Source organism: Palaemon carinicauda, chromosome 28 (assembly GCF_036898095.1).
Source record: "Palaemon carinicauda isolate YSFRI2023 chromosome 28, ASM3689809v2, whole genome shotgun sequence".
Classification (NCBI taxonomy): Eukaryota; Metazoa; Arthropoda; class Malacostraca; order Decapoda; family Palaemonidae; genus Palaemon; species Palaemon carinicauda.
Genome location: NC_090752.1, coordinates 29,251,341 through 29,273,146, shown reverse-complemented (window position 1 = coordinate 29,273,146; position 21,806 = coordinate 29,251,341). Strand labels below are relative to the sequence as shown.

Here is a 21,806-nt window from a genome sequence, read left to right as displayed (position 1 = left end):
CCCTCAAGCGCAACACTATCCACAACACTATCACTCACTTTGTCACTTCCCACTGCACTTTTACACTTCAGCTCCTTGACATCTGCCATGAGCTGATTACGGTCACTAGCCAGTGACTCAACTCTCTCACCCAGAGCTTGGATGGCACGCATCATATCAGCCATCGAAGGTTCCTGAGTGCCAGAAGGGGGGTTAGGAGCAACCACTACAGGGGAAGGAATAGGTTGTGGGGCATGTCTATCTCTCTCTAGCCTACGTGTATATTTTTGGAATTCGATGAAATCGAATTCCGAAAGCCCAACGCACTCCTCACATCGATCTTCCAATTGACAGGTTTTATCCCGACAATTGGAACAAACAGTGTGAGGGTCGATAGAGGCCTTCGGAAGACGCCTTGAACAGTCCCTAGCATTACACTTCCTAAATTTTGGGACTTGAGAAGGGTCAGCCATTTTGAATTGGTCAAAGGGGAATTCAAAAACTATCCAAAGTCATCAACAAATAATCCGTAATCAAAAAAAGAATGCAAGGATTTTTGAAGAGAAAGCCTGCACAGCGAAAGCTCAAAACTAGAATAGTGTACTTCACCAAATAGTTGTGAAAACAAATCCAGTTAGCAACAGCGAATTAGTAGGTCTTGCCGGTAGCACGACAGAGAGAAAATTGAGTTCTTTGTTTACATTGAGTACTGGGTACTTGGACGACAGATGGCGCTGTTGGGCAAACCCGCAACCTGTATAGCAATCGCTGGCGAATTTTTTCCTTAGAGTTTTCTGTCGAGCAACAGAGTTGCAGCTATTATAATCACCGGCTAAGTTAAATATTGAAAACTTATTATTCATGGACTGCGGCCTACACAAGCTGTGTTTGTGATACTAGCAATGTGACAGTCAAGGTGAGAGTTCTTTTGAGTCATAGGCATCATCTGAGGTCACCAAGACGTACCCAATACCCCCCTTGATAGGGTATGGGGACGTAACAGTATTGACACAATACCAAGTTACACAAGGGAACAATGGTTTACCTGCAGTTGGTTGAGGTCAGCTTTGCAGAAGTCCCTGGAGAGGGGAGGATGAAGAAAAGAAAGAGCCAGTCCTTCTTAATCATTCACTCAAGGCCCTTGTTTTCAAACTCAAACAGTTGGGAGTGGGTGGGTCGTTTCTTAGCATTATTATTGATTTTTTAAGTAATAGATCTCAAAGAGTTGTAGTTGATGGGCACCATAGTGATTATAGGAATGTGATATCCGGTGTTCCACAGGGTAGTGTTCTTGACCCATTACTTTTCATACTATATACACATGACATGTGGTTTGGCCTAGAAAACAAGCTTGTTGCATATGCAGATGATGCTACTCTCTTTGCATCAATTCCATCCCCTGAATGTAGATCTAGGGTTGGTGAATCCCTTAATAGAGATTTAGCTAGAATTAGTGCATGGTGCAAATTATGGGGTATGAAGTTGAATCCTAACAAAACTCAAAGTATGATTGTAAGTAGGTCAAGGACGGTGGCTCCTCAACATCCAGATCTCAGTATTGATAATGTTTCTTTAAATATGTATGACTCTTTCAAAATTTTAGGTGTGATTCTCGACAGTAAATTTACTTTTGAGAAACATATAAGGTCTGTGTCTTCTTCAATTGCACAAAAAATGATATTTTAATTATAAAATAAATTCTTGAATATACTTACCCGGTGAATATATAATAGCCGCTGGAGCAGCAGCTATTATATATTCACCGGCTAAGTTAAATATTTAAAAATTATATTTTAATTATAAAATAAATTTTTGAATATACTTACCCGGTGAATATATAAATTGCTGCTGCTCCACCGGCTATTATATATTCACCGGCTAAGTTAAATATTTAAAAATAGGCTTAATGAGAAGTCTCTCAAGATTTTCGGTGATCAATCTATTCTGAAGAAGTGTTTTAATTCTTTCATTCTACCTTGTTTTGAGTATTGTTCTCCTGTCTGGTCTTCAGCTGCTGATTCTCATCTTAATTTGTTGGACAGAAACTTACGGTCTATTAAATTTCTTATTCCTGATCTAGATATTAATCTCTGGCACCGTCGTTCAATTAGTTCATTATGCATGTTGCATAAGATTTTTCATAACTCTGACCATCCTTTACATTCAGATCTCCCAGGACAATTCTATCCTGTCCGTAATACTAGGCAAGCAGTTAATACTAATAGCCAGGCCTTCTCCATCACGAGACTCAATACTACGCAGTACTCTAGAAGTTTTATTCCAGCTGTTACCAAGTTATGGAATGATCTTCCTAATCAGGTGGTTGAATCAGTAGAACTTCAAAAGTTCAAAGTTGGAGCAAATGCTTTAATGTTGACCAGGCGGATAGGAGTCTTTTTATAGTTTATTTATGACATACAGTATTTGTTTTTGATGTCGTTAATAGTTTATATATGACATGACTGTTTTGACATTGTTACTTATTTTAGAATGATTTATTGTTAATTTGTTCTCTTCATTTATTTATTTCCTTATTTCCTTTCCTCACTGGGCTATTTTTCCCTGTTGGAGCCCCTGGGCTTATAGCATCTTGCTTTTCCAACTAGGGTTGTAGCTTGGATAGTAATAATAATAATAATAATAATAATAATAATAATAATAATAATAAAACCGAGTAACCAATGCCTTCAACCACCTACTATGTGTCCATCAAGGAACTTGAGGTGTTAAAACCAGTTGTTGTGCAGCCACCACAGTGTAGTGGTTTGCGGACTGTGGCCAGAGGTAGCACCCGAATTGCCTAAAATCCGAATGCCGACAACACTCCAACGTTCACTACACAAAAATATAAGACGGTGGAATACCCAAAAATCTGGGTAAAAGGCAAACAATCAAGGATGAACTGGCCACTGGCCACCACCCCTTGATTTCATACTGGGCAAGGGGACCCAGCAGGAACCTTAATTCCTCCTTATCTTCCCTTGCCTTGAGCTTGCTGAATAAACGTGTAGCATGACCGCCGATTCATTTCTGGGAAAATGAGCAGTATACATGAATAGCTTGAATCTCAGGTTAGATTTTATAAAGAAAACAAATAATACTAAACATATAATGGGGAGCTGAAAAGGGGACACAAAGGTATAAGGAACTGGAATGAAATGCTGTCTTCATAAAAAAAGAAAAATATTTATTTGTAAATGGAACAAAAAAATCTATATCATTCCAGATAAGTTCCTAACGCTATGCTACAAACATGAAAAATTTGTAGATATTTTGTATTTTTTCTAACTATACAAACCTATTGGAGGATAAGATTAATTTGTTCCTTTCCATCCTTTTATGACATAGAAGAGAATTCAGTCTTCTCAGAGCTGCTCAAAACTTTCAAATTTGAAGTTTCTCAGTCAGCCCACGTGGATGAGACTGCTAGGTAATATGATTTCCATGGAGAAGTCTGTTTCTTTGGGATATCTCCACATGAAACCTTTGCAGATTCATCTGTTTAACTCTTGGGACAGGACTCTCTCCAAAGGAGGTATTAATAAACTATTAATTACGTTTGAATATCTGTAGAGAGAAACTTTCCAAGTCTCACAAAGGGAGTCAGTCTAAATCTTTTGACACACTACTAGTTCTTTCTTCATTTTCAGAAACATCACACCTGGGTTGAGGGTGACCTTAGATAAAATCCATCTTTCTAGTCTATGGAATTCCCCGGAGCAATTCATGCACATCAAATGTCAGGAATTATTAACAGTATATACAAAGTTCTTATTAAGAAGGAGCAGTGAGTAATAGGGAAGCTCACGGCAGTTTATTTGGTCGACGCCACTGCCTCACCTTTCAAGCCAGAGAATCTTTTCCTTTCAGCAAAGCAACTGCTGCAGTGACCAGACGTGACGGAAGAGTACGTTTTTATTACCCCAGTTTGTTTAGGGAAAGTTAAATAAGAGAGGGAAGAGTGGTTTTATTACCCCAGTTTGTTCTGGGAGAGTTAAATAAGAGAGAGATGAGTATCTTTTTATTACCCCAGTTTGTTCTGGAGAAATTAAATACTGTACCAGCTTGAAAAAAAAAATAAGTCCAATTTTACCAAACAAATGTACTTTCATTTCCTAGTGTGTAACGAGATGTGGGAATGGTAGGAAAAGTTGAATGTGGACTTAGTTTGCAGCAAGGTTCAACAAAAAGGTGGATGTTAACTGATCTTCAATAGCAGATCCCTAAGAAAGAACGGTAGATGCGATGTTACAGGATAGAAAGAACCCAAACATGTATACTTTTGCATTGCAATGATTCAGCTATCAACTTCCTCAGAGACCAGAATGGACGGATAACTCTCGTAACTCCCTTCTAGCCAACAGAATTTTATGCTCCAACTAAAAAAATTAGTACAATTTGACCATAAAAGAAACCCAGGAACATATACAGTGGATTACCCTTAAATACTACAAATTTTAAAAGGGTATGCTCTGGTAAAAGTGTTGTTACAACCAGATATAAAAATTCTTGTGGGTCTGGCAACATTGTATTGTTGCGTCCGTCATGGACCCACCAATGCTTTGGTGAGATGATGTTAGTGTATACGTTGCCACTCAGTTCTTAGTCGGGACGACGAATGGTCATCGGTTACTGACCTCCCTCCAGTGCTTGTGTGAACTATTCCCTCTGTTTTCAGATCAAGTGTTAAACCTGTATTTATGTGCACCTGCAGCAGTCTTGAAGGTCACCTTCCAAGTGAAGGGACTTGTGGGTGCTTCTTTAGAATAAAGGCTATGAAGATGGTCTGGTGCATACGCACCCCTGCAAAGGCGAGGCCTAGCTCCTGACTTCATGAGTTCCGATCCTAGATGGTACCTTGACACTATCAGCAGGCGCCTCATAAGCATTACGGATTGACTCAGGAAGCCTGAAAAGGATCACGTTCTAGACACCTCTTTTAAGGTTCAGCCAGTGCTAAGAAAGAGTAGCCGATGCTCAAGTCTGAGCTGTCTGGTCTTCTTCAGATAGAACCAGAGTGCCCTCACTGGACCACAAAAGCATCCCATAGAGGGGATGGAAAACGGATTGAACCTGAGGCAATGCCCCGGCAGGTTCTGAGTATGGCCATGCACCCTGGCACAAAAGTAATGCGTTTCTTGCACCTCTCAGAGTGGAAGATTATGGAAGAGAGACCATGTAACTGGCCTAAACTTATCGCTGATACTAAGGCAACAGAGATAGCCTTGAACGTTAGAACCTTGCCTAAGGCTTTCTCACTTGAGGGGAAAGTTTTTGGTGGCTAATCTAAAGGAGGGAGGGTACACTGGCAGCAGCAGGAAAATAATTTTTTCTTTACCGTTTTGATTTAGATGTTATCAAGTTGACACTTCCACACAATAGCTTGTTTTATTCAGAAGTATGGAAATAAAGGCTTTTAGTTTAAAATCATATTCATTATTCTACTGGCTTCAAGGAAATATATGACCTACCAACTAAGAAACCTGGAAATTTGTAAGTTAGGAAAACTGAACATCATATTTCTTGACTCTCATATGGCTTTCTCAAAGAATTATTGTATTTCTTTAAGAAGTGAAATAGAAGCAAAAAGACAAAGATATATAGCTCAAGATAAACAATTAATAAAGAATTCATAAAAAATACGTAGCACAAGGAATTTTGTTAGCAGTTAATCTATACGTATCAATATTTCAATGATGAATGATACTCAATAATAGGCAACTAACAAGCCTGTCTTACCCTGAAGCCTTTTCAAAGAGCCATGTATATATACCAAGGCGAGTTGTAGTGTATGTAGCTTGGCGGAGTAAGCCAGCAGACAGACCAGAGTATAAGGCTGTAACTCCTTCTGATTTTATGACATGTTTTAATACATGAAGACTTGTTTTGTGCTCTTTGCTTGTAGCTACCTGCATTCTGTTCTTAACAAGGTCAAGAGGCTGGACAAAGCAGGTAGCCCCCATTCTGTAAAAGAAAAGATGTGCATTAGACCTCTTGTAACACACTCCAAGATTAAATCACCTTCAAACATTAACATACAGGATACAGTACAAAAAATACAATATTATAACAGGAATTTTTGTTTCCTATCTATACATTACCGAGTTCTTTAATAGGAGTAAGAATTCAAGAGAAGCTGGAACAGCCATTTAGTTATAACTACCGGCAGGTAAAGGGCAAGCCCTGGCCCCCTGTCCGTCACCAAGACTCGCACTATTAATCTTAGGCATAAGAGTTGCAAGGTGGTTGAGAAGGGAAGCAAAACCTAAAAGACACTAAGTTTGTTTCCTTAAGAAATGTTTCTTGTCCAGTGAGGAAGCTAGGCTGGCTATAGAACTTGTTAAGCAGCCACAAAAGTAAAAAAGAGTAAAGATACCCAAGGACTTGTGAGTATGCTTCAAAACCTGCACCATTGACTTGTTCTCCATGAAAAATAGGGTGAAGCCGATACCCCTGACTTAATAAGTCCTTGGCCATGATGGGTCTTCAATCCCTTCATTGGTTGAAGGATAAGCTAGCCTGATGGCCTCATATAGCCAGCATGATAGTGATTTTGGGCCTGCTGGGGCTAATAGTTTCTCTAGTACTCGGGCACAAAGCTCAAAGTGTTCTTGAGGTAGTGCCGTACATCACTCTCAGGACAGAGAAGCAAGTCATCCTGATTCCCTCTGGATGCCTTTGAAGAGAAGTGATGGAGATGGAATCAAACCAAGTATCATGGACAGCTGGGTTCTGGGTCTTGGTCCCAAAGAAAGGGAACAAAAGTAAAGGTGATTTCCCTACATCCTTTAGAATGACGACTTGTGATATATGAGAAGCCAAGGATAACAGGAAGAGTCTTGAGAATCAGATATCTGTCCGACACCTCTCAAAGGCTCATATGTGGCACACATGATATCTGAGAACACAGGTTACATCTCACTCTGGATCCCTTTAGTCTCAGGGCGGCAAGACTGCTTGAAAATCCTCATAGACACAGGCTATTCCCTTGAGGAGGAAAGGTTTAAGGCCATATGTCTGAAAACCTGGCTCAGGGCTGAATGATACCCTTTCACAATAGAGACTATTAGGAGCTTTTCCAGTAAAATAAATAAAAGAAAACCAGCTATTACTTGCAAAATGGCTCTGACCAGAGAGGTATCCCTTCTACAACACCAATCACAGAAAATGGCTCACTTTCTCTGGTAGACAGCTTAATAGAACCTTCTTAGGTATCCAGACATCTCCTGAACAGTGCCTCTCCAAAGCCATGAAGTGCAAAGGACTCCACCGACTGATAGGACTTCTGAAAGTGGGGCTAACAGAAAAGAATGGGCCATCAAGATAGTTATCTCGACAAAAACAATCTGCAGATCTGGATACTCTGTTACTGTATATGGTGTACGGACCACATGAATGCTGCCATGATCATCCAGGGATTTGATGTCAACAATCTGTTGATTAATTGGTGAATCAGGTAGAAGGCAAGAAAAGTGTAAGATTCCAAACTCTCTCAAGGGTGTTAAAAAGTGTCTTCAAATGCCACCCAAAAATCTGGAATGGGGGACTGAAGCTTCTCGGACCCTGGCGACTGAGGATGTCTGCTAGAACAGTTCTTTTGCCTGAAGTGAATCTTGCTGACAGCTGTAGAGCATTGTAAAGACTGCATGAGACACTCTCCCCTTGCTTGCTGTCATATGCTATGACTATAGTGATATCATTTATCAATGCTACCGATTGTCCTACTAAACCGTGTTGGAAAGCTTTCAGAGCGAGGAACACTGCACCTATTCCCAAAAGGTTAATAAGCAAAGTTTTTCTTCTGAAAACAACATACCAGAAGCAACTTGGTCCATCAGGTGCATGCCTCACCACACCTTGGACGCTTTCAACAAAAGAAGGACCTCGGATGTGGGAAGATGAGTGGAACTCCACTGGAGGGGTTTTTGCCATTCGGCCCACAGCAAAGATTGTTCCATATATCCAGCGACACTAGAACAAGAGGGATGAGGAGATCATTGACTACCGACCAGTGATGCTCCAAACACAGCTGAAGCGATGAAGAGACGCCCGTGTGAAACGAGTTTCTCAATCAAGTAAAGATGTCCCAAAAGCCACTGCAACAACATCGCAGGGAGTTCTTGCTTGAAGAGGAACGGGAGAACTACCTCTCCAGAGCTGCTGATGTGATCGTCTAATGGAAAGGCTAACACCGCTGCCATGTCTTAATCACCCTCAGGTACTTCATCTTCTACTTGAGCGTGAGATTTGACTTTGCCAATTCATCATGATACAAGACCACAATAAAAAGAGAGTAGACGGTCTGAATCCTGAAGCAATTGCCTCTTGGAAGAGGACAGAATCAGTTACTCCCCAAGATATCTCCAGTTGAGCTGAGACCAGTGTGAACACTCACGTGTACACTTGTGGGAGCAGTGGACAATCCGAAAAAAAAGGGCTTTTGAATGAATACGCTACTCCCACAAGGACAAAGTGGTAGTATTTTCTATAGGACTGACGAACGTGTATAGTATTTGAAAATATGCATCATTTTAATCCATCGAAAGCATGAAGTCTTCCTTCCTGATGGCATATTGCATAATACTTGCCATCTCCATGCTGAACTGAGTTTGATAAACTAACTTTAGTGGTGAGAGGTTGGTAGCTGGTCTCCAGGCCACGCCCAACTTCACTACCAGGTAGAGTTGGCTGGAAAACTGCGTTGAACGACCCTAAGCTCACTTTTCCTACATCATTTTCACCATTACCTCTAAGGCCAAAGGTTTCAACAATATCAGAGGGTAATTCTGCAATGCCAAGTACAAGTGAGGGGAGGAAGATCTATGAGGAGTAGGCGGTATCTATGCCGAAGGACTTCTATGCCTACTGCTCTCCTCCATGTCATTGACCCAATGCCCAAGGACATAACAGGCATCCTCCCTCCCCCACCTGGAGAAGGAGACTGCCAATGACAGTAGTGTGTCCAATATCTCCCTTCCTGATTTGGCCATGTTGGGTATGAAAAGGTGGAGCACTGTCTGCACCTTTCTTAGAGGGCGAAGCAGCTGTAGGTTCTGATCAGTCTTTGGAGGCAGCAAGAGCTTTCTTCAAAGTCTATCCTGAAACTGAGGCAAAGACAGAAGGTCTTGTCACAGCTAATAAAGGCCACTACCTTCACACCACACAGAACCAAATTGCTGATCTTCACCAATGTCTCAGCATCTGACAAATCCTGAGTAGTAGTGACAAAGCAGTTTGAACAAACCAGGCAGCCACCTGGAGGCTGGGTATGCAAGAGGTATCCATAGCACTAGAATCAAGAGCTAAGAAGACTGTACCATCAACACAGAAACTGCAGGACTATAGAGAAGAGACAGGTTGGCACCCTCGGGCACGTAAAATCTTATCTGTGGAGAGAGTGCTGGAGGCATGATTTTGCTCAACCTGGTAAACTGCAGTAAGTTTTGAGTTCTGAAAATCTGAGAATCCACTATGTTCAAGGTCTCATGAGCTAGTTCTGACCATGGCAACTCCAGTAAGGTATCTGATGCTTGAGGTGGTCCCAATATGACAAATTCAGGGATAATTTGTATTTTTCCTTAACTAAGACGAACCTGGAGTTACTATGTGGATGTTCTTTCAGCGGCAGCTGGTGGTAGCGTTACACTTCTGAGTTTATATAGGAAAATAAGACTTATCCCATTGCTCCCTCGCAGAAAGCAATGGGGATGTGGACAGTATAAAAATTTTATAACTTATACCAGGCTACGAAAGGAAAGTGATAATTACCAGCAGAGGGACCCATGGTGCTGTACCCCAAGAGAGGGGAAGATGAAGAAAGGAAAGCCAGACATTCTTCTCATTCATCCCAGTCTTAACCCGGGTATCAAATGCCCTCACGCAACTGCTACTTGTCCATCAAGGAGCCTGAGGTATCCTAAACCACTAGTTGAGCAGCCACCACAGGACCGACAGTGAATGTATCGAGTCTCCTGTGGGTCACGTCTTTTAAATAATGGGCTGTGAAGGTGGTCTGTCTCTTCCACATGCCCGCTTGAAGAACCTGCAACACGCAGAAGTTGCATTTGACTGCCAGGGAAGTGCCGATTCCCCTGACATCATGGGTGCTAGGTCGACGAGCCTGAGGAAGATCGGGATCCAAGGCTCTTTCAATTACTGTACTTGGCAAATCCAGGAGGAAACCGTGTTCTTGGTGATCCTCCTCTTTACTCTCCCTGAGCTAACAAACAGTGATGTTAGTCTGGGCTGTGTTGCTGCAGTGCCTTTAAGATAGTATCTCAAACTCCTCACTGGGCATAGTAGCAACTGATCTGGGACATTGCAATCTGAAAGGCCCCGAATCTATGGTCCAGCACCCTTGCATTTTGAGTCTTGGCAATAACCTCAGGGACAAACCTGAGTGTTACTTCCTTCCATCCCCTTGAATGAGCAATGTCATACTAAAGGCCATGCAGTTCACCGACTCTTTTTGCCGAGGCTAAAGCAAGCAGGAACGCCGTCTTTACAGTGAGATTTCAGTCAGTTATATGGCGTAATGTTCCGCAGGGAGGTCCTTTTAAGGATCTCAAGACGCGAACCATGTTCCAAGTAGGAGGCCTAATGTCTGACTGGAGGCAAGTGATCTCACAACTCCGTGTGATTAAAGAAAGCTCCAACGATGAGGAAATATCCATTCCTTTCAGCTTAGAGGCTAGGCTTAAGGCCGAGCGATAGCCTTTCACCTCCGACACTGAAAGAAGCTTTTCCTCCCGAAGGCATACAAGGAACTCCGCTATTACTGGAATAGGGGCATTGAGTGGAGAGATACTGTACAGTATTTCTTCCACGATACCAAGCACAGAATACTCTCCATTTTGCCTGGAGAATACTCTCCATTCAGCAGCTTGTAGCAAAAAGCCCTTCTGAGAGAGGAGACGCGGGATAGTCTCCACGCATGAAGTCGACGCGACTGCACGGTCTTGTGGAAGATGTTAGCGTGTGGCTGTTTGAGTAGATCTGGTCGCGGAGGAAGTTCTCTCGGTATATCTACTAGAAGTTGCAGAAGGTCTGGAAACCACTCTGCATGATGCCATGTTGGAGCTACATGGGTCATCATTAGATCTTTTAACACTCTGGTCTTGTTGAGCTGTCTTCGCATAGACATAACGGGGGAAAGGCGTACACATCAATGTTGTCCCACCGTTGTTGGAATGCATCTTGCCAAAGAGGACTTTGTTAGCTATCTGACGATTCAAAGACCATTCAAAGACTATTCGGAGCCTAATATCCGAGTCACTTTGCTCAGGTTGTCCGCGAGCACATTCCTTTTGCCAGGAAAGAATCGAGCTGATAGAACCACCGGATGTTCTTCTGACTATCTGAGGATCTTTACTGCAAGATGACATAGAGGTAGCGGAAAGGTACCGCCCTGTTTGTTTATGTAAGCCACTACTGTGGTGTTGTCACTCATCAACACTACAGAGTGACCTCCCAGCAACTGTTGGAACTGATGAAGAGCCCGGTAGGCTGCTCTCATCTCTAGAAGATTTGTGCTGGTACCTTTCTGACTCTGACCAAAGGCCAGAGATCATATGGTGCAGCAGGTGGGCCCCCACTCTTCTTTTGATGCATCTGTGAAGAGCATCAAATCCGGAGGGGGAACGAGAAGATTCTGGCTCCGTCAAAAGTTTTCGTCTACCATCCACCAACTCAAATCCGTCACCTTATCCTGAGTTATGGGAACTCGGGTGTCCAGTGGGTTGAAGTGTTGGTTCCACACGGACTTCAGCTACCAATGCAGGAATCTTATCCTGAGGCGGCCGTTTGGAACAAGACGGATGAGAGAGGTTAGGTGGCCTAACAGACAACCAATGAGAGGCTGGAAGAACTACTTTCCTGAGCAAGGGTGCAGCCACTTCCTTCAGGCTGTGTACTCTTTCGTCTGATGGGAAGACTTTCTATACGATAGTGTCTATGATCATTCCGAGGTACACCAGTCTCTGTGAGGGTTGCAGTGATGACTTCTCGTGATTTACCAGGATCCCCAGATCCTGACGAAACTCGAGAAGCATGTCTCTGTGGCAAAGAAGGGTTGTCTCCAAGTCTGCTAGGATCAGCCAGTCGTCCAGATATCTGAAAAGATGGATGCCATTCCTGTGAGCCCAAGATGACACTAGGGCGAACACACTATTAAATACCAGAGGAGCTGTGGCGAGATCGAAGGATAGAACCTTGCCTTGAACTGGTATGACTGATAAGCCTTTCCTTCGTGTATGATTCTTAGATACTTCCTTGAAGACGGATGTATTGGGATCTGGAAGTATGCGTCCTTCAGATCCAGTGTGCACGTGGTCCCTTGGATGTACCACTTGGATGACTGTGTCTGCTATCTCCATTCTGAACTGAGTGTTGAACAAACTTGTTACAGGGGAGAGATCGATGACTGATCACCAGCCTACAGTTGCCTTTTTTACCAGAAAAATTAAGACTGGAAAAGACTGGAGACCTGTCTACCACCTCTTGGAGAGCAACCTTCTGCAGCATGATCTGGACTTTGGCCCTGAGGGCCAGCTCCTTTGCGGATCCTTTCGTATAGAAGCCTAGTTGCAGTGGATCCCGAGTCAGAGGAGGGAGAGACTGCATGAACGGGATGCGATACCCTAGAGCGATCACATCGACCGTCCAGGGATCTATCCCGTGAAGCTGCCACCTCTGACAGCAGCGCTGTAGGTATCTTCCCACAGGTGGTGGGTTATGAGGAATGCCATTCCTACAGAGGGAGACCACCTCAGCCACCTCCCTTTCTTCCTCTGAAGGACTTGGACCCTTTCTGTCCCTTGGACTGAAAGGGTCACTTAGACACCTTGGAAGGTCCCGCGGACCTGAAAGTTGACTGGCGAGTAGAGGAAGGTGCTTGCTGAGGCCAGGAAGACTGGGAGGGTCTACCATAGGACCGAGATGTCATGGCCCTATGCAGGAGAGAATCGTTGGAAGATTTCCTCCATCGCTCAGCAGCCCTCTCTATCTCTCCCGCAACAAAGAGTGAAGAACCCTTGAGGGTGGAACTCCTCAACCAAGAGAATTCCACTTTCAGCAACTGCTAGTGGAACCAACCAATGACTGTATTCTTTCTCTCGAGTATAGAATTCACCCATAGGCTGACAACGTGGTGCGACAGAAACTCATGAGTCCGGGTACATAACAACAGGAAAGACTCTGTCTTCCTGGCCGACTCCTTCGACAGATCGTGGGAGCAAACCATGAAGCCCAAGGATCCTAACCATAGATCCCACCACGAAGCAGCCTGCATGGTGTACATCGTGCCTCTCTCTATGTTAAGGAGTTCAACTGCTGATAGTGAGGCCTTCAGAGAGGAGAGGGTTTGAGTGGAAACTCCCTTCGTTAGGGACTCTACCGAAGGGCCGAGGGTCATGGTGGAATGAGGTTCCCCTTTGATCTCATAATACTTCTTCTGTATCACAAAAGGAAGTGGAAGAGACTGAGAGGAGAAACCTAACCTAAAGGAACTAGAAGTTCCAGCTGTTCCTTTAGCCGCTGTCAGATCTTTGGACCAGGGCAAAGCCGCACTGGACCTGGAAGACTTCTGGGTCTCGAAAATTTCGTTGAGAACCATATCCTTCCCTCCTTGGATGGTGGAACCAGGAGTGGACAGCCTGTTGATGGCCCTCATACAGGCGACGACCTGCCAAGAGGTATGCTCCGACTCACGTCTCTCCTGTTCAGAATGATAGTTCGGACTGGCCGCCTTTGGAAGATTCTCATCCTCCGAGTCTAAGGAGTCGTCAACCTCCAGGCTCGTGTCCAGAGCCTGGGGTAGGTCAGGGTCGTCAAATGAAACCGTGGATGGATCCACCACCCGGGACCGCGTCAGTGCCTCAGCCTCCCTAGGTTCCCGTGAAGCGGCGTTATCAAGTTTCATCTTCGTGTCCTTCGGTTCCCTAAGCACAGGACGTTCTTCCACAGTCTTAGAAGGGGGAACCTGCAAGGTCTTCGAGTACTTAGACGAAACCTTGGCAGTAGAAGCTAGAGGCTCCTCCTTTGGAAGAACACAAACCGGACGCTGATTGGAGGCACTACCCCATGTCTTGAGGGTTAAAGGGATGGATCGCGATCTCCCTGGGCAAGCCTATATCCCTACTCATCCTTAGATGGATGAAGTCAGCGTGAGGTGGAGTTACGCCTCTCATCCGTATCTTCTGCTTCTTTGTAATGACTTAATTTACTTTCACGCCAGTTAGCCATATAAGAGTCAGAAGTGGCATGGCCTTCAGCACACGACTGGGGTGGAGGTGATCTGCGAGCTTTGTCATGCTGTCGACCTCCTTCTGGGGTCTTGACTCGCAACTGACAAGGGTTCCAGAGGAATTCTAGGGGTTGCCCTTTCTGTACCAGTCGGGGGTTGTGGCAGTGGCAGTGCCTCCTTCAGAGTCTTCAGGTTAGTGGTCATGAAAGTTGATGCATATGGGGGAAGCCCTGAATCACTAGGTACACCCTGGAGGTCCCTAGAAGTGTGACCTTTGGGTGAAACTCCGGAAGGATTGCCAGTCAACAGAGGAGATAACCTCTGAGGCAGAGGAACACGCTCCTTTGGACGCGGAGGAAGATCTGGACTAATAGGCTCATTTGCAAACCTATTAGAACGCTCCTTGAACCATTCTGGGAAGGGTGTCAGTCTTTCGCTAGAGGTGGAAGACGCAGAAGGGCGAGAGGAAGGCGGAAGGCGCTGGATTGGATCCGCACTCCCTCAAAATTGCGACACAACTACTCGTGAATTGATTGCGAAATTCGCAGATTTGCTCGTGAAATCGCAAGTTTCATGTGTAATATCACGAACTTTACACGTAGACGGACACGATTCGCAAGCAGAAGTGCTCGCAACAGGAGCCACAGAGGAAGAGGAAGGTCTAGCGCCTTCCTGCTGCCCCAGAGGAGCACCTACGTCCGACAAAGTGGGTAGAGGAGGTCTCCGAGTAAAAAATACTCCACAAGGAGAACGCGTAACAGCAGTATGCATTTCCAAGCTTCGCGTAAGCGAACGCTTCGCTAAAACTCCCCATGCTGTGAAAGGCACCGAGGGTTTAGCTGGATGCCTGTCTGAGGAGTAGTCAAGGTCACCATCAGGTTCGATCAGAGGTCATTTGGAAGGTCTGGTTGAGGGGCGACGGGCTGATAGACTGCGCGTACGCCTACCTTTACCTCTAGACGAGGAATGTCTACTACTTGATCAGGAACACGCGATTCGTGATCATGATGTTCGTGAACACGAGTGTCTAGCTTTCGTTCGAAAACGGCGTGAACACCGCAAGTGCCTACCTCGCAAACGATACCCTAGCGAGCGCAAACACCACCCTCGTGATCGTCGTCCTCGCGAGCACGAGTACCGTCCTTGTGATGTAGATCGTGACGATCTAGAACGAGAACGTCTCGACCTAGATCTAGACTTTGCACGCAATCGCGACACTCGTGAAGAGAGCGTTGAGACCTACGATCTCGTGAGCGCCTACTAGGCGAAGAACGCTCTGATCCTGATGACCAACGATAATTAAGATCTTCCGATCGTCGTGAACGGCAATCAGGGGAAGAAGTTCCTGCAACCTGAGGGTTCATGTGGGAAGAAACAGAGGGTTAAGGGTTAAGGGACGATAATGTCCTAGGATGGAGAGGGTTCGTTGTCAGCAGGGGTCATTGGAGAGACAAACGCGATCACCTCGTCCACACTTGGAAATGCCCGGGGAAGGAGACAGATGGACCTCGCACAACTCCAGAGCCTGAGATGTCGACTGCTCTGGAGAAGGATCCCTCGTGGCACTACGCTGAAGAAGGAGCAGCAGCTCCTCCTTCGAAGGGGGTCCTGAAATCCCTATGGACGACCACACCTGCAGCAGATCTGAAAGGGAAAAAAGGCTCGCCAGCGGCTGGAGAAGTTGCTCCTCCAGGGAAAGCAACAAACACCCTCAACAGTACCCCGGGGTTGCCTAAAAGATAAGCAATCTGTGCTCCTGCTCAAATGTCTCTTGTGAGAGCACACGCGAAAAGAAGCTTTTGAGAGATATTTGAGGGTGCAAGAAGAAGAACGCTCACCGCTCACCCTTGAAGGAGAATGCTCACACTTAAGTCTTCTTCCTACGCCACCCAAACTTCTTCCACTGGGAGGCAGACTACTCCCTACACTCTGCGCAGGGCGAACCCTGCCCTGCTCGCAACGATGCACTCGGCATGTAGGACACTGCGTGGGCGGGTCGGTCTCTAACAACGATATGAAGGTCCCGCACGCGGCATCCTCTCGCCCTGGACACGTTCGCATGGTGAAGACAATTGCAAAAGAAGACACGCACACCTGCAAAGAGAAAGCAAAAAATTAAAAAGTCCAATGACAGTCAGGAGAGCGGATAAGTCCGATCTCTACTGAGCCAAAAGAAAAGTGACGTCTCTCACCACTGTGAGAGTATATATAGGGGCGGCTGGGTACCCTTCAGCCTACCAGCTAAGCAGTTAGGCAGGGTTGCCATCTCGCAATTAAAGTCTAATAGCTACCTCCAACTGCCGCTGAAAGAATATCGCACATAAATAACGGAAGGTTTGCTAGTATGGGAACAATGAAGTGTTCACATTTTAGTTGATTGATATACATGTTATTATGCCATATGCATGTTATTATGGCCCGGTCTTCCATTGCCATACAAAAAATATAGCAGTCAATTGTCCCTTTCTTAAACAGTAGTGAATTCCAGTTTCACTAGAAATTAAAGTATCATACATAAAAATTATAGTTCTATTATTCCCTAATATCACCTGTAATGAAGTGGGACTATGCAACCAGGTTTATAGATTTTGTGCTTCCCAATGGTGGGACCTGTGAGGACATTAGACACCATGGAACCTGATAAGCACACCACAAACATAACCTAATCAAATTTACTTACCATAAATAAGGTAATAACAACCCTGGACTAAGTATCATGAGGATAGAAGCTGAACCTAGGAGGCATTATTATAGAACTTCAAGGGATAAACTTTACTGATAAAAAATTTGGGTTAAATATAGAAAAACTCCCATTTTCTTCAAAAACACCCTATATTTCCGTCCAAAATAAACACTTAATAAGATATACCCTAATATATCCTATGGTTAAGGGGGCCATCCAGGGGGGATACAGGGGTTTTGGGTGGGGAAAATTTACTGGCGAATCAATAATGGTGAAACTAACCTTTTCTTCTCTCTACATTATTCTCTGGGACGCATAATAAATCCATAAAAAATTGCACAAAATGGGGAATCCTCTTCCCATTTAATATTTATTTTACTCTTTTGTTTACATTTCAGAAGTTGGACGTTTCTGCTCCCGTTTGTGCATGGTCTGTTGTGCAATTACACATTTACATTTCCTGCACACAAGCCCTCCTAGTTGTTATGCGATTACGAGTTTATACTTCCTGCACACCTACTTCCTTCCCCTACCATATAATGAAGTTTATCATATTTGGGCATGTGTGTATGCTCAAGTATGACGTAAACAGTTGTGACATACCCCGTTTTCTTAGGACAACGATTCAGTTCCTTTGTAGGTGATACGTGTCAGGTGGGCATTATGGAGCCTAACTTACTAAAGTGTAATGACTTGCTCTTTTGGCTATTTCGATGCTATAGCGGTACTGGTAAAGTGAATAATATTTTAAAAGCTCATTGTGTTATCACCCAAAGGTAAAAGTGTCCTAACTCCGATTCTGACTTAGCTTTTAGGGAAGACCAGCACATTTTCTACGGCATCATTTCTGTAAAGATTGCCCCCCCCCCCCCCCCTCTCCCCAAAAAAGTTGTCAATCAAAAGGTAATGAATTATTTGCGATTTTATTTCATCATAATGTAAGGATTTAATTGCAATTTAGTTAATCATACTGTAAGAATTTATTATGATTTACTTTGTTTGTGACCTGGAAAAGGGGGTCTGGGGGGCTTTCCCTTCGGCTATGTCTATGACCTAGGAACTACTAGGTTAGGTTAGGTGGGTTCGTTAGGTTCTGTGGTGTTATATGTATACTAAACTTATGTAGAATAAAACTTGTGAAAAGGGCTTATTATTTACATACGATTTAAAAATAATACGATGTGATTACGTTGATGTAGAAATAAAAATTCCATTTTATTTCATAAACGTTAATGTAAAGATAAAATAATTCATTTCTTTATATATGGTAATATAATTTGACTGAAATACTGTTGTTTTCCGGGACGAGAGTTCTAGATACTGCTTCGGTGCCAGCCCTCTGACGGGCGCGAGTTATAAAATATGATTTTAGAGTGGGTTCGTGGCGTCATTTTGCGAAATACTAGTCCTGGGAACTTCTAGTCCATCAGAAACATTCGGGAGTAATGATCCCTCATATATTAAGGAAAGGTGACGAGTGAGAGAGAGAGAAGACCTGACAAACACTGCTTGTGAATGGAGACATTTCCGCTACATCCACTGTGACCTGGAATTTATTATTGAACTTACAATATAATATCTTGAAGATATGGAATTTCAAAAATTAATCTGTTCAACATCAGCTGTATTCTTCATATCAACTTTTTATAACAAACTAAGCAACCTCGTATGTCCCTCGCCGCATAGAAGTTTGTGAAGTCAACTCAAGATCTTCTTCTTCATAAGAACATGTATATTATTAATCAGTTTTGGTGCGCCGTGAGTATTTCGGGATATCTTGTATAATACTGTAAATACTTATGTTAAACCTTAAATATACTTAAATCTTATGTATGCAGGCTATCATTTTCATTTGCATTGTTTCGTAAACTTTACGAGTAGATTTTACGGTTCTATTGTAGTTTACTACAGGGTAATTTTTTTTCTGTAAAAAAGGTCCGTTATCTTCGAAAATGACCCTGGTTCCTGTCATAAATGAATAGTTTCAGAAATATATATATATATATATATATCTATATCTGCCGATAATGGGGGATCCCCAGTGGGAACTCGGGGGTTTTAGGTGGGGAAAACATACTGGGGAAATGGTATATAAGGGTAAAACAAGGCTTTTCTTCTCTATACATACCTTCTTGGATGTATAATAAACCAATGAAAAAAATATGCTAATTATCGAGTCAATGGCAGAACAAGAACCATTATACTTAGCGTTGCTAATGTTAGCGTGTGCAGCTCAACATTACCGCTTACCAGTACACATGAGCTTGGTACTTTTGTTTTCTGGCGTGCAAAGCAAGCCAGCGGCGAAACAAGAGCCATTATAGATTTTGCATAATCTACATCGTGTACAATAGTTAAACGTAATATGTGGTCTTTTATAATCTCGATATAATCTCGAAAGTGTTAAATAATCACCTTTTCTCCCATTTTCACACACCCAACGTCCCATGTTCCCACCTGTCTGTCAGGAAGGGGAGTGGCCCATAACAGTAGAACGGCTAATTTGCAGTGGAAATAAAGGTCAAATTAATTGAAAGCACACTTTTTACTGTAGGAAAAGCTGTTTTTCCCATTAGAAATGTTCCGTGTCGTACCACCTACGCTACTATGGCTTAAACCAGATAGCCCCACGGATATCGGCCTAGTCTCCCTTCAAATAGGAACCCATCAACTATCAAAACCTTAAATTCGAGTTTAACAAAGTTAGCATAAATATGTCAAAGATAAAGAAAGCCGGTCAAAAATACCGGCCAGGTATGGTCTTGGAACCATTGGTAGCAAGAACAAGGCGACAATAAATACTAGGTACTTAAGAATAAAACGTTGCCTAATATGCAATTCTTGTTGAATACTGATAAACTGGACATTCATAGCTTACCCTGCCATACCACCAAATAGGAATTTAATTCCATTGGGAATAGTTGATTTTTGTGGTCCTGACATTATTTACACCAATGAAAACCGTCTGCGGCCAGCCCACTACTCGCACGTTCTTCTTCTTGTTTCCAAAGAGAGCTTCGGAATAACCTTTCTATTCTGCAAATTTTCCTTTATCGTCGCCTGATTTTCTGCTACATCAAAAATACTTGTTATAACGTAATATGTAGGCAGATATATTTCAAAATGCTTCGGATTATTAGTATATAAATTTGTAAAGAAAAAAGCAGTGACTTTGAACAGGTGTTCGTGAATTCTTCCCTACGAGAAGCTCGTCATATTAATATGAGAAATACTAAAATTTGTAGACAATATAGTCAATTTTGAGAGGTTTCAGAGATAAAAGAAACTTTCAAAGTCAATCAACTATCATTTTCTATGAATAGAATTTCTGGTAGGGTTCTGTTGCTTTAGGGTACACTCGGGCACACTATTCTATCTTATTTCTCTTCCTCTTATTTTGTTAAAGTTTTTTACAGTTTATATATGAAATGTTTATTTTAATGTTGTTACTGTTCTCGAAATATTTTATTTCAATTGTTAATTACTTCTCAAATTTCCATGTTTCCTTTCCTCATTGGGCTATTTTCCCTGTTGGAGCCTTTGTGTTAATAGCATCCTGCTTTTCCACCCCGAGTTGTAGCTTAGCAAGCAATAATAATAATAATAATAATAATAATGATAATAATAATAATAATAATAATATTAATAATAATAATAATAATAATAATAATAGGCCTACCTCTGGTTTGCTATAATCTCCATGTAATGTGGTTCATTTTCGAGACCTTGCAAAGACGAAAAAATGAGAAATTTAGTTTATTACTGTATCATCGCTTTATCCATACCGAAGTTTCAGGTACAGACGTTCCAAAAGGGTAACTTGGGGTTTGAAAATCATCAAATATAACCATTCAGATAAAAAAAATATATAAGCATTTCTACACATATTTAGGAAATCGAAAGGAAACAAGATTTACACGAAGATATCAAATAATTCCAATTGGATAGAATGCCCCGAATACCACAGATATAGCTCCATAATCTAAGCTTATTGTATAAACAAGCAGTTGGCTACTTCTAATTGACAGAACTTGATGCGATTATCCCAGTTTCTGCTCAAACTTAACCAATTAAAAATCGTTGCTAAATTACTTAATAACTGATAACCAATTGAACTACTTAACTACTATGTGCATGCATTTTAACTACTCCCTTTACTAACTTATGCGCCACCTTCTTTAGTGTTATGTTACTGAATCTGAGATTATAATTTATCAAAGAAAAGAAAATGATGATAATAATGGCTGACATTTCCTGTTTTTAATTTTTGACAAGAGGTTCTAACAACATCTTTGCAGGTTGTGACATATTATTATTATTATTATTATTATTATTATTATTATTATTATTATTATTATTAGCTAAGCTACAACCTTAGTTGAAAAAGCAAGATGCTATAAACCTAAGGGCTGCAACAAGGAAAAATAGCCCTGTGAGGAAAGGAAATAAATAAACGATCTTAAAAATGTTGAATAATTAAAATTAGATATTTTAGAAACAGTAACAACATTATAACAGATATTTCATATATAAACTATAAAAAGACTTATGTCAGCCTGTTCAATATAACATTTGCTGCAACTTTGAACTTTTGAAGTTCTGCCGATTCAACTACCCGATTAGGAAGATCATTCCACAACTTGTCACAGCTGGAATAAAACTTATAAAATACTGTGTAGTATTGAGCCTCATGATGGAGAAGGCCTGGCTATTAGAATTAACTGCCTGCTTAGTATTACGAACAGTGTGGAACTGTCCGGGAAGATCTGAATGTAAAGGATGGTCAGAATTATACAAAATCTTATGCAACATGCATAACGAACTAATTGAACGAAGGTGCCGAAGATTAATATCTAGATCAGGAATAAGAAATTTAATAGACCGTAAGTTCCTGTCCAACAA

At 42.4% G+C, this 21,806-nt stretch overlaps 1 protein-coding gene across 1 annotated transcript in view; it reads right to left on the bottom strand.

Annotated features, from left to right (window-relative positions):
- Positions 1-19,936, bottom strand: part of LOC137621485 (mitochondrial 2-oxoglutarate/malate carrier protein-like) — a 48,997-nt gene extending 29,061 nt beyond the window's left edge. Inside the window, exons 1-2 of the mRNA XM_068351818.1 lie at positions 19,783-19,936; positions 5,719-5,943 (exon numbers count right to left, since the gene is read on the bottom strand). Of these exons, the coding sequence (XP_068207919.1) occupies positions 5,719-5,943; positions 19,783-19,847 (290 nt within the window). The 5' untranslated portion in view covers positions 19,848-19,936. The remainder of the gene's footprint in view (positions 1-5,718; positions 5,944-19,782) is intronic.
- Between the last annotated feature and the right edge of the window lie 1,870 nt (positions 19,937-21,806).